Genomic DNA, 13,665 nt, shown 5'->3' with positions numbered 1-13,665 from the left:
TGAGCGTCCCTGATTATAATTGCTCAACCTTTGGTGGCCGTGCCTTCTGTTGCCTAGGCCCTAAGCTCTGGAATTCCCTGCCTAAGCCTCCCCGCCTTGCTACCTCTCCTTCCTCCTTTAAGATGCTCCTTAAAACCTACCTCTTTGACCAAGCGTTTGGTCACCTGCTCTAATTTATCCTTATATGGCTTGGTGTCAAATTTTTTGCCTTAAAATACTCCTGTGCAGCACCTTGGGATGTTTTACTACATTAAAGGCGCTATATAAATACAAGTTGTTGTTGTTAAGGTACTGATGATTGAACCATATCCCAGGAAAAGCCGCTGCATTCTGGAGAAGAGGGGAGAAAATTGATACGGGAAAAAAAGCAAGTTCACATTCACAGGAAAATAAAATTGTTTTATTAGGGATTGGTCTTAGCAGATATTCACCGGTGCATTGTAACTAGTTGCTTCCACAGATTACAAATTGTTTTGAAATACACAAACTTTTCCATTACCTGTCCTGTAGGCTCATGCTGGGATACAATTCCTTGGGCATTAACTAGCCTTTGGTATCGTGCCCAATTGACCATTGCTCACACATTAACCCAGTTAGGGAGTGTTAGCAAGATATTCAATCATGGGGGTGAGATTACAGCCTAGTCCTTTCCTGTCTTTACCTGACTTTCACACATACATTTCCAGCAGAAGTCACAGGATAGTGAGCAGGAGTGGGTGGGTCTCTGGCTAAATTTTCCCTTTTATAGCCCAAAGAGATTGAGGCTATCTCCAGGACCCAGTCCATCTCTCTGGGTAAGATCAGGTAACTCAGCACAGATCAAGAAACAAACCTGCAACTTTCCTGGTCTGCACAGCTTAGTGCAACACCATGAAGTACATTCATGCACCAAGCCATTGGTTTGCCAAAGATAGTCCCAGACTCTTTTCTGTTACTGGAATTGAAAGGGGGAAAATGCGTGTAATAAAAGAATTAGTTTCATGCCATGCATTCAGAAAGGAATGAAGAAAACCATTTTCAGATCAAATTTATTCTTTAATGAAATAGTCTACATTAAGTGAACATATAAGGGTTTCTACAGAGCAAAAAATAAATTTTCACTTAAACCATGTGTGAGATCAAACACACTTCAACTCTCTCTTCTGCTCTGTCAGGTGGACGTAAAAGATCCCTATTTTGAAGAAGAGCAGGGGAGTGATCCCATGTGTCCTGGCCAATATTTATCCCTCAACCAACATAATAAAAACAGATTATCTGGTCATTATCACATTGCTGTTTGTGGGAGCCTGCTGTGCGCAAATTGGCTGCTGCGTTTCCCACATTACAACAGTGACTCCACTTCAAAAAAAGTACTTAATTGGCTGTAAAGCGCTTTGAGACGTCCCGGTGGTCATGATTGGTGCTATATAAATGCAAGTCTTTCTTTCTTTCATTATATCTTGTGCAACACACACATCTTTTAAGGTGAAAATACATTATTTACATAGGGGTGAACTTGCACTCAGCAAGGTAAAGGCTACCAGCTTGAGTATTGGGACATTTTATGAGAGACGGGTAATGACTGCTCTCAATGTACTCTAGATGTTACAATATTATACCAGAAATAATTGTTCCAAGACCTTTTTCATTATATTTTAGGATATATACAACCTTGTCCATATAATACAGGCTACAGACACTGCAACAAATTATTTTTGTTCTCAACTCAAAGAGCAGATTATCAATGATCTTTAGATTTAATATACCAAATTTATTATAGTGTTCAGCTGAAGAGGGAAGATGATGAATTGAAAATTAGTCAAAAAGCAAGCGTTGTGTTATTTTCTTCTTAACAGCAGGTCAGTAATATGCTTTCCTGTACTTTTGTTTTCATAGCACCTTCGCCAATTAGTGTTGTGAAAAAGAAGAAGGTAGCCAAAAATAGCATCTCCTTGTCCTGGCAGGAGCCAAACCGGCCCAATGGCATCATACTGGAGTATGAGATCAAGTATTTTGAAAAGGTATAAATTAACTAATAAAACAAACCTTGTTCTTCATTTCTGCTGTATGGCTGTATATTTGTTTTCATTGATAAATACAGGAATAGGTTTTTTGATAACCACTGGCGTTGGTTTACTGATTGATAATCACTGGTACTGAATTATTGGTTCCCAGGCATAGTTATAAAATAATTAGTTTATAAGCATTGATAAAGGTTCTGATACCAATAATGGCACAAGTGCAAGATGACCACAAGATTTTTCATTCCTTAACATCTAAATATTTCCAGCCAAAGGAACTGTAATAAACCCTAACGTTCCTTCTGCCGTTTCTGGTTTGTTTTATGTATGAAGAGGGAGTAAAAACTCTTGCTAACCACGCAAACAGAATGATATCTGCAAACACTCAGGCCTTCTGCTGTAAAAACAACTTTAGATGGTGCAAATGAGCAGAAATCAAAGATCTGAACAATATTTGACTGATTAGCTGACTAATTTGGGATCTTCCATTGTTACTTGGGCAATCCTGGCTGCTTTTCATTTCTAAAAGCCGAATGGATCGTGAAGTCAATGGCCATGATATTTACGGAGAGGTGGGGAGGGTGCAGAGGAGTGAAAAAACAGTTGGGGAACATGTCGAGGCCGGAGACGTGAACCGACAGGACCTCATTATAATGTTTTTCTTCCGTTTCCCGCCTGGCAGCCGGTCAGGAAAACCAATGGCAGGAGGCTGCACCAAGGGACACTTGGGGACCGTCCCCAGCAATTGGGAGAGGTAAAGCTAGAGATCAGGGCTTGGAGGATGGGGGCAGGAGAGAGACAATCAGGAGGGGGGATGGCCATAGATTGGGCTTGGGGAGGGTGGGCGGCTGCAATCACGGCATGGAGCAGACATTGGTGCCTGCAGGGGAGGTCTGTGATCATGGCACAAGGGAGAGAGGCTGCAATTGGCAGAGGGGAGGCCAAAGGCTTCCTTGAGGGGCCGAAGGGAGCAGTCCTGCTCCTCCTGGCCCACAAGGAGTGCTGCAAAAAGGCATTTAACTTCTTGAGCAGGCAACTCCTGCCTCACTTTTACTGTCGGGTTTCCCGAGTCCTGGGAAACCTGCACGGCAACTGTTAAATTTAAATCAGGCTCCCAATTGCACTGTGGAATTAAATGTGTTAATGAAGTGTCCCGCCTCTCCACGTCACAAAACTTACCGCCATGAAAATGGCGGCAGGCGCGTGCACGGAGGGTTGTGGACGCATTCCCCTTTTAAACATTTTTGACCCACCTCCCCGACCCTCTCCCACCCGTCGTGGGGGATTAATATCGAGGCCAATTACTCTGTTTTTGATAAAATGCTGCAGATAAAAAATCGATTCTGTAGCTTTGCAGTTGTATTGATCTTGGAAACAGCTGCTTCCTAATTAACAACATGCATACTCTACTTCAATTATGTCATTAATCAGTGAGCAATAATTACTCATTAAACTAGGTGGTGCAGTGAGTTAAAATACCATCCCGTCCCCCATGGGACATGGCGCAAATCTACTTCACGCCAATGGGATGAAAGCCTCCTTTCTGTGCTAGCTGTCAGGATCCTATGCAATCTAATGGTTTACTACCATCAGCAAAGGCATCTGCCCCACTGAGGGAGTTTTACTCTGCATGCACTTACCTTGTACTGACCTGGGAATGCTTGCTGTGTACGCTGGGCACCAAAAATGGAAGGAGTGGACATTTATGAATTATCCAGAGGACACAGACTTAAGGTGACTGGCAAAAGAACCAGAGATGACATGAGGAAACATTTTTTTCTGCAGCAAGTTGTTATGATCTGGAATGCACTGCCTGAAAGGCTGGCGGAAACAGATTCAATAATAACATTCAAAAGAGAATTGGATAAATACTTGAAGGGGAAAATTTGCAGGGCTGTGGGGAAGGAGCAGGGGAGTGGGACTAATTGGCTAGCTCTTTCAAAGAGCTGGTACAGGCACGATGGGTCAAATGGCCTCCCTCTGTGCCGGAGCATTCTATGATGCTATGATGCACTGGCACTAAGAATCTATACCTAGTTGTGTGAGAAAAGTATTTTGAATATTGGCTGTCATTTAGAGCAAAATCTGATGCATAAGTTATACTTCTATTTTTCAGTTGCGTTTTCACTTTTAAAAGAAGAAAGATTATAAATCACAGTTGTGTGTAAATTGTTGAATGGAAAAGGAAATCGGAAGCAGTGTAAAACGGGCGGCCGATTCGCTAGTGCCCATTTTGCGCTACTGCCCACGATGAATTTCACCCCTTCTGTGTTTATATGTTCCACCTACTTTGGCACTACATAGTTATTTTCCACATACCTTTTCAACTAGTATTTATTTGCTCTGTATCACACCTAGACTACACTATCAATTTATACAGTAAATAAGTTTTACAGTTGTCTATCTTTTAGTAAGTGGATCATTAATGTACAACAATCAGGTTGCTCATGGACTGTGATAAAGTCTGCAGTTATGAAGTGATCACCAGGACATAAGTGCCAATGCTTTGTGTGTTTATGATATCTGCTCCAAGAAGGCTTGATACAGGCATTGATTTAGGGGTATAAGTTATGCTACAGCTATACAAAGCCCTGGTTAGACCACACCTGGAGTACTGTGAGCAGTTCTGGGCACCACACCTTAGGAAGGATATATTGGCCTTGGAGGGAGAGCAGCGTAGGTTTACCAGAATGATACCCGGACTTCAATGGTTAAATTACGAAGAAAGATTACACAAACTAGGGTTGTATTTCCTGCAATTTAGAAGGTTAAGGGTTGATTTGATCGAAGTTTTCAAGATATTAAAGGGAACAGATAGGATAGATAGAAACGATTTCTGCTGGTTGGGGAGTCTAGGACTAGGGGGCATAGTCTAAAAATTAGAGCCATACCTTTCAGGAATGAACTTAGGAAACACTTCTATACACAAAGGGTGGTAGAAGTTTGGGACTCTTTTCTGCAAATGGCAATTGATGCTAGTTCAATTGTTAATTTTAAATATGATATTGATAGATTTTTGTTAACCAAAGGTATTAAGGGATATGGGGCAAAGGCAGGTATATTGAGTTAGGTCGCAGATCAGCCATGATCTCATTGAATAGCGGAACAGGCTCGAGGGGCTCAATTGCCTACTCCTGTTCCTATGTTCCTATGTTTTAAATGTCAAAAAAAATGTAAGAAATAATTATTACAGTGAAAAATACGTCTACTCAATCACAATTAGAGAATTATTTTCAAAGCATGCTGAAGAAATGGTGGGCAGTGAAAGTAAAAGCTGGGATGCTTTATTGGTGTACTAATTAGAATAACATTTAGCTAATAATCGACAAGTTGTAATAACAATGTGAAATGACAGGCAAGATGCAGGCTCACTGTTCATCCCATAATATGTTCACTTTTGTATTCCAATATCTCCAAGGACCAGGAGACCAGCTACACCATCATTAAATCCAAAGAGACTGAGATTATTGTTGATGGCCTGAAACCCACCACAGTGTACATCTTTCAGATACGAGCTCGCACGGCAGCAGGATATGGAGGCTACAGCCGTAAATTTGAATTTGAAACCAGTCCAGTCTGTAAGTCATTTTATTTACTGTCATTCCTGACAGTTGCTAAGAAAGTTTCTGCAAATCAATAAAGAATGAGGGCTCTTTGCCAGCCCAACCTTTGCAGTTATACAGTCTTCAGAGAATCTCCTTCTGTACTATAAATTAAAGTGTCAGTCATTTTACATGCAGCTTGACAAAGCCCAGTTACAAAGATTAAAAATGCAATCTGAGCAAATCATCACTTTAAATATTCCATTAGGAATCTGGTGCAAGAAAAGTGATGGTAATAATAAATATGCATACTAGCTGAAAATAAGAGGTACTTCCATCAAGAACTGAGAAATTAAACTATTTGTCAAAGGCTCCATGTCAGTTTGTGTGTTTTTTCACAGTTGAAATAAATCAAGGCCAAATTACCTGAAACAATTAAACACACCAGTTCCTTCAAGAGTGTGAAAGTCTGAATTTTCCTCTGTTTGACCGTCCATTTTTGAGGTGTATGGGGGGGGCGAGTGGTGGTTGGGGGGAGACCTTGCTTCAGCCACAGGCATCAGGGCATACGTCTTCAGCCACTGCAACTCTGCCACGCTGCATGTAAATGACAGTAGGTGGGCGATTGTTTGCTGTAGGGGCCACATTTCCCTCACTTAGTGCTTTGTAGCTGCCAGCGATAGAGAATGCCTCAAGGGAAGTGATGTTGTGGGCCAGCATGTGGTGGCCAATGGCACTTCATACCTGACGACCATCAATGGCTTTAATTATTTTTAAGTTTTTGGAAAGTTTCTTTCAAGGATTTTTAATTTTTTTTAACCATACATTCAAGTTTTAAGATTACAGACTGGGTCTTGGGAACTAAAAGACTGGAATTTTGCTGGTCCTTAGAGTGCAGGATTGGTGATGGGACCACTGTCAAAATTGCAAAGATTGATAGCGGGTAGGAAACCTGCTGTCAACCCGCCTCCAATCATCTTCCCAAGTGTCGGGTCCATGATTTACACATGGACCCGACACCTAGTGGCAAAAAGAGGATTATAGCCACTTACCTGGCTGTTAACAGGTACTTGATACTTGTTAACAGGCTCTTTTTCAATGTTGCTGCTTCTGCCTCGGGTTCCCTGACGTCCAGACACCACGCCAGGTAAGTGTGGCGTGTTGTGAGTCTGCTGTAATGCTTCTGCATTGATGACAGCTGCAGAAGTGGTGTGAAGGATCCAGTGGTGCACTGGTGAGTTTCAGAGGTAAGAAAATGTTGGGAAAATCATTTTTAATGCATTTACACTTTTCCGTAGGTAACAAGTTTTGAATTAGGTGTCTAGTCCCACCTCATTGGGAGAACCTCTCTCACCAGTGACAGATCGCTTCTGTAACCTCACCTGCAGCTGCCATCTGTTCTAGCCTATGGAGGGAGTCATTGGAGAGCCTGGGTGCAAGAGCTCACCTTTGTACAGTGATTATCAGTGTTCATAGCACCTCAATGCTGTCAAACACTGAGAAATGAGCTGTCAAAGAAAAATTGTGCGTGGCCCCTTTAAGAAAACCAGCAGATGACATGTCATCAAATGACGTCATCTGACTGGCTTCCTCTTAATTGACAGGTGGTAAACTCATTTATTGCATAGCCTTCTAAAGGCGTAAAATCACATCCGTGGGACGGATGCAGTTGGGGGCAGGACTGGAATCTGGAAACCAGCTGGCCCACTCCCAAGCCGCATCCATTTTCAAAATTGCGGCCAAAGAGTTTCCCTGAGGCCTCCCCATTCCTCTGCTTTGAGGAGGAAGAGAAAGAGGATCGGAAGGCTCACCAGAGGGATGCCAAGCTAAACAGGCACTGTAGTTAGCCTCTGGCCCCTGCCTGCTGGTACCCACACCTCCCTATCTGTAGATGGAGTTGGGCTACATCAGCATGGCACTTAGCAATGCTTTAGAAGGCTATGCAATAAATGAGTTTTACCACCTGCCAAGCAACTACAGGAACAACTGCTAAGAGAGACCTTCATCTCACTAAGACCCAAAACCACTGCCAAATGAGTTCTACCATCATAGTGCCCCTCTGGCAACAGGCTCAACTCATTTGCTGGCTGATAAGAATCTTTCCTGTACAACTTCCAGAACTGCGATTTGGAGATCATTCTGCTATTCTTTCTCACAAGCATTCCCCCCACCTTGCCCCAATCCACGTTATGGGTATCCCATTGTTGATAAAAAACATCTCACTGACAACCACCTTACTGCTTAAGGTCTCTGTGCCTAATCTTGTGTGCCCTTTTAATCCTAGCCATCTACTTGTCCTACAGCGGCAGGAACTTCTGAGGTAGCTGGCTGATGATTCGCACCAGGAGCTTTGAGGTGGTACTTCTTTGGTGGTGGGCTATTTTCTTTAAGAAGAAAGTAGAGAAAGTGCCATCATATGGAATGCAACCCGGGTTTCAGAAGGCATTCCTTAATGAGGTGGCACTCACTGCCAAGGCCACATCGCTCCACAGGCCTAGATTGTGTCCTCTGCGGGCCTCCTTCTTTCGGGGCCTAAAGGGTGGGCCGTCCTCTGCCAGATTGCAGACAGTAGCACCTCAACTGAAGAGTCTTCACAATTCTGAGCTCAATATGCCTTGAAGAAGAACCATCCTCAAACATTGTATTGAGGCACGTTGTTATAGGCATAAAATGGTTGCCATGACTTTTCAGCTGCTGAAGCAGCACTGCATTTTCCTACCCCTTCAACTCGCCCCCACCTCCCCCTATCCGAGGAGAGCTGCTTGTAGAGGGCACTAATAATATCTGGAGCCCACAATGAATATTAAATGAAGGTGCACTGAGTAAATCCACTGAGGAGGAAAACCCAGCAGCATTAGTTGTGGGGCAGAGTGAGAGAGAAAAAGAGCTAGTCATCTCTTCTACTTTGGCAAATAATGGCATAGTCTTGCTAAGCTTTAAAAGTGATGGTATGCCCCAGAGTGTTAAATGAAGCTTTCTGGGGAAAAAATACCATGTTCAATAATGTTGAAATGCTATTTTCTGTGTATGAGTGTTTAACATTTTATAAGATGCTGACAGATAATGTACAATTACAGGAAAAAGTGCTTTACACATACAAATTACTCTTTCATGCGTATGAAACAATACTTTGGTCAGTTATATCTCATGTGCAGAGAGCAAATACTTCATCAGTCAGGAGTGTCAAACACAACTTTTTGTGGTAGTCAAGCTGTAAAAGATTTTTTTTTCTCAATGTGTTTTCAATAGCTCTAAGCATGTCAGCACAGTTTCCTCATGCATTTGTAACATTTGCTTCTTCCTGTTCTGTTTCCAGCTTTACCTGCCGGTGATGAGAGTCAGGTGCCAATCATCGCGGTCTCCGTGGCAGTGGGTATGATCCTGCTGGCAGTGGTCTCCGGCCTGCTACTTAGTGGAAGGTACGAGAAATTTGATTACCCTACTAATGTCTGGTGAAAATGAATATGGTTGTTGGAAGTAATACTTTAAATCGTCAAATATTTGTATTGCTTAAGTTTATTTCACGGCTAATGTTCCCTTTGCTGATGAAAGATTTAAAAGAAAAAAAGGCATTGGCCCCAAATTTACTTGTACTTTTTTGGTGAGTTTCAGTCACAAAATCAGCATATTGTCAATTTTGTGGATGGATTCTGGGCGGGGACCCGTTTCTGCCCCATAATGGCAGCGTTGTCGTTCCTGACATGACCCAAGGCCTTCAATATGTGTGTGCTTGCTCATGCTGCTGAGAGTTCACTATCATATATTAAAATAATAAAGAATAACGGTGCTCAAGTCCCCAAATCCAATGACGTGTTCCCATTGCACCAAGGCTAACTCAGAACTAAACAAAAGGTGTATCACCTGTCGCCAGTATCACCTGTTGCTAGTATCAACTGATGCTGGTGGAAGTGCCTTACTTTGCAGCGTGCAACCTGAAGAAACTTTCAAGAGAGATTGGGGGAAAAATTTGGTTCCTTTGCGCAAAGCAACTAGCGCCCGGGTGCGGTGCCGCTAACGCCTCCTGCGAAACTCAGTGGGAGGTTAGTGGCGGCGGTAGCCGGTAGCGCCCCGCGGCGCTGCGCCTCCGGTGATGACGTCATTACTGTGCGTAGCGCCCCGCTTGCGCCCCAGCCGCAAACTTGGCTCGTGTCCCCTGACCTACCGCCAGACACTATGCCCGACAGGGTCAGGGGGGCGTTTGTGCAGCCGGGGCACCAATAATTAAAGGGCAGGTGCCAGGCGGCCATTTTCTTTTGGGCCACCTGCCAGCACCTGCCCCCTCTGGCCTCCTGCTGCGGGGTACTGGCCGTGATCCGTCAGCCTGGCACTCCTCTTGAGTGCCAGGCTCTTTTGCTGGCACCCCGCTCTCCGGTGGTCCAGCAGGGCCCCGGTGCTCGCTGCGCTAGGCCCCCCCTCTTTAATCAGGGGAGGGAGGCCTGCAGTACCGCGCGCTACGTGCTGGTGTGTGTGGCGCTGCTGCACGTAGCACCGCGATATTCACTGGGAGCGCCCCAAGAGGGAGGGGTGTGCTTCCAGTAGTGCCCTGCCTCCTGCTTGGGGCGCTACCATTGAATTTCGGACGCAGGGGCGCTAACTTTTTCGGGGCGCTGAAAGTAACGCCGGCGAAGTTATCGTCCCAAAGGGGGAGCGAGCCAATTTTACCCCCACAGAGTTTTAAAGGGATTTCTTTTTGCCTTGCACCTGGATTGAATTGGAATGGCTTCTAATACCTTGAAGGCCTCTGAGACCACTGGAAAAGTTTTGCCCCAGTGCTCAGCCTGAGTACCAGCTATGCAATTTCCTATGGGTATTTGCTTGCGTGCAATTTTAATGGAAGAGGAGCACTGCCAGATGGAGGAAAGGTGAGTGAGGCAGCATTTGAAGAGACATTGCCCTAAAATATATGACACCCCCTGGACAACTTTGCCTTCTAAAAAAGCCTGGACATGGAGATTCCTTGGGAGATGGCCCAAGCTGCTTTGGAGGCAGAACAGCATGGAGTGGAGCATCAAGAGGACCATCACATGGAGAATTCCTCAGTGTCAGCTGCAAAGGCCATCAGAACTCAACTAATCAATGAAGAGATGGCATCTGTTTAACACAGTCTGCCATTGTCACCACTGTAAGAACTCCTTTTCACAGAATCACAGAATCACAGAAACCCCACAGTGCAGATAGAGGCCATTTCGGCCCATCGAGCCTGCACCGACACATATCCCACCCGATCCCTGTAACCCCTACATCAACACATATCCCACCCTATCCCCGTAACCCCACGTATTTAATCCCCCTAACACTAAGGGTCAATTTATCATAGTCAATCAACCTAACCCGCACATCTTTGGACTGTGGGAGGAAACCGGAGCACCCGGAGGAAACCCACGCAAACACGGGGAGAATGTGCAAACTCCACACAGACAGTCACCCGAGGCCGGATTCGAACCCGGGTCCCTGGCGCTGTGAGGCAACAGTGCTAACCACTATGCCACCGTGCTGCCCCACCTTCAAATAAATGACAAATCCTTCAATCCTGTACCCATCCTACACTATCACATCAGACTTCTTTGGTCCTACATGACCATGCAAGTCTTAATCATCTGATTAAAAAGCTGAGCATAAAATAAGTTTCCTATGTGACTATAATATCCACGAATAACAGAGCATGACATAAGTTCACATTCTTCTTTAATACAGTTAACTCAAAAGTGACCATAAGTCAAACTAGTCTTGCCTTTCACCATACTTCCCGAGGGTAACTAGACGTGCCCTTTATTTTCCCTATTCTAGTGCTTCTCCTAGATGCAACCTGAGGGCCAATATTTTGCGAGGTGGTTGGCTTCTTCTTTGGTACCAAAGGCTCAAGGGACTGAAGTGCCTCTCCTGCATGACAGCTTGCTCCTGGGAGAGAGCTGCTGCTGGCTATATATCTGGAGCTTGTTCTTGGGAAGCCTGGTGTCACCTCCTATGTGCCCCTTGCATCGTGCTCTGGAGGGGAAGCCTGGATGCCTGACATGTGCTGCTGTCCTCATGCATGTTACCTCCAGCTATTGCCATTTCACTAGACCTTGGATCTGTTTCCTTAATGATAAGTGGCCTGGCTGGTCTAATGGCAACTATCAGATCCTGAAAGTCCTGAGGCACATAGCCTGCATCCCAGACCCCAAGGTCTGATAGCCAGTACAAAGGGCACTGTCTATTCTGTCTCCTACTGCCATCAGCCTGTGCTTCCATGGATGAGGAGGTATTGATTGCCACATTTATGTGTGGGGGGAAGCTGTCAAAGATGCCAATGAAAATGCCATACCACCATGGATGGCTGCAACAAAGAAAAAGCTTCTCTGATGTTGCCTCAACTGAGAACGGTCAGTTGCCGCACATCTTCGGTGACTGATCTCAAAGCCTGCACGGGGGTACCATGTTCCTCGATCATCCTCCTTTTCAGGTGACTCCAAAGCCATGTGCTACTTTCTCCTTGGCCTCTCCCCTTCCCCTCCTCCCCCCCACACCTACTCCTCCTCATCATCATCTTCTATCCAACATTGTTCTAATTCAACTGCAGGAAAGGAGGGCATAAGTTAAGAATAGGTGACCATTACCCCCTTGGGATTCAGGAGACAGAGAAGGTTGTGGGAGGTTATGATTGTGCGCTGCTTTACAAGGATGCCGTGGTGACTGTGCAGTCACTAGTCTGTCACCTGTTCTGTCCCACCGATCTCGTCATCTCCCTCACCTAGAGCAGGGCGCCTCACCAGCAGCAACAGGGCTTGCTCCTAAAAGAGGGGTTCAGCTCTCTGATGTCCAAATCCCTTCCTCCAGGCAATTGCCTTACATGGCCATTATGTCCAAGCTTCTCCTGTAACAAGATTACGTGAATTAGGTAAGGGATGTTATTTGAGGGATGTGTCCCAGGTAGCATCAGGCAGCAGATGTAACAGATCTGCTGGTTTCACCTGGTTAAATTGGAGGAAGGGGTTATAAAGTTTGGCGTGTAAGTAATTGCTGTAGGGGAGATGGGAACATATATTGTTAGATTCTACTTAGTGACTCCCTTAACCACAGAGCAGTGTGTAGGGTGACCTGTGCAGCTATTAATTTTAGAGGGTGAACACAGTGTATAAGGAAGAAAAGGCACAGCAGTCGCCAAGTCATCTTGCCTACTCTTCTCAGGTCATTGAAATTTTTCCAACACTGGTCTGCAGTTCTGAGGGTGAGGGAGATGGCACTCACTGTCACTTCTCTCCACATGGCACACAAGACACTTATCTGCTGTTTCCCTAACATGGATACCTTGCAGTCATAGAGTCATAGGGCAGGATTTTCATTCAGGAGTTGGGTGGGAGGCGGGACTACAACTTTCTGGGTTGTAGTCCCGCCTCCTTCGAGATGCGGCCAATCCACATGATTTTAACTTGATTGACCTTGTTGAGCAGGCCAATTAAGGGCCACCCGGCAACAGCTGACGTCACAGACTGAAATTTCATCTGTCAAGAGGTTTTGACAGATTAAATATCAGTGTTTCACAGCTGTTTGAAGCTGTCAAACACTGACAGTCTTACTTCTAACCTGAGTCCTTCTCCACAGACTCAGTTAGAAATCTCTCCTGCACAGAAAGCTGAAGGCTGTCACTTTTGACAGTTTGCAGCCATTCTCCTATCTATGCCGGTGAGATGAGGGACTCCCGAGACCTAAAGGAAGGAAGGCTGAAAAGGTAAGAAAAGGTATGTAAAACTTATTTAATCACTTTAGACACACCAAACACACTTACCTTTGCACTCATGCACACATCACTCACCTGAACACTGACATCTCGACCCCTCCAAGTCCTTCAACTCAACAGCCCGCCTCCTCTAACTTGGCGTGGTTTGGAGCCATCGGAAATCCCACACTTCAAGATTAAAAATAGGGATTAGGCTAAAAATTACCTGTTAACTACTGGGACACGCCTCCCCGAGGCGGGAAGGGGATTAGTGCCAATTAACTGCCTGTTAACAGGTAGTTGTTCGGCAGTTTTTAGCCTAATCCCTATTTTCATAGCTGAAGTGTGGGATTCCCGACGTCTCCAAACCACGCCAAGTTAGCGAGGCGGGCTGATGGGCTTGGAGGGGTCGAGATGTCCGGTGTTC

At 45.0% G+C, this 13,665-nt stretch overlaps 1 protein-coding gene across 1 annotated transcript in view; it reads left to right on the top strand.

The window, feature by feature from the left end:
* Positions 1-13,665, top strand: part of epha5 (EPH receptor A5) — a 496,258-nt gene that overhangs the window by 374,485 nt on the left and 108,108 nt on the right. Inside the window, exons 6-8 of the mRNA XM_085991135.1 lie at positions 1,876-2,000; positions 5,419-5,578; positions 8,859-8,961. Of these exons, the coding sequence (XP_085847261.1) occupies positions 1,876-2,000; positions 5,419-5,578; positions 8,859-8,961 (388 nt within the window). The remainder of the gene's footprint in view (positions 1-1,875; positions 2,001-5,418; positions 5,579-8,858; positions 8,962-13,665) is intronic.

Source organism: Somniosus microcephalus, chromosome 1 (assembly GCF_052327205.1).
Source record: "Somniosus microcephalus isolate GS21.2 chromosome 1, FLI_Smic_1.0, whole genome shotgun sequence".
Lineage (NCBI taxonomy): Eukaryota > Metazoa > Chordata > Chondrichthyes > Squaliformes > Somniosidae > Somniosus > Somniosus microcephalus.
Note: the sequence above shows the minus strand (reverse complement) of the source record. Positions and strands in the feature narration are given on the sequence as shown.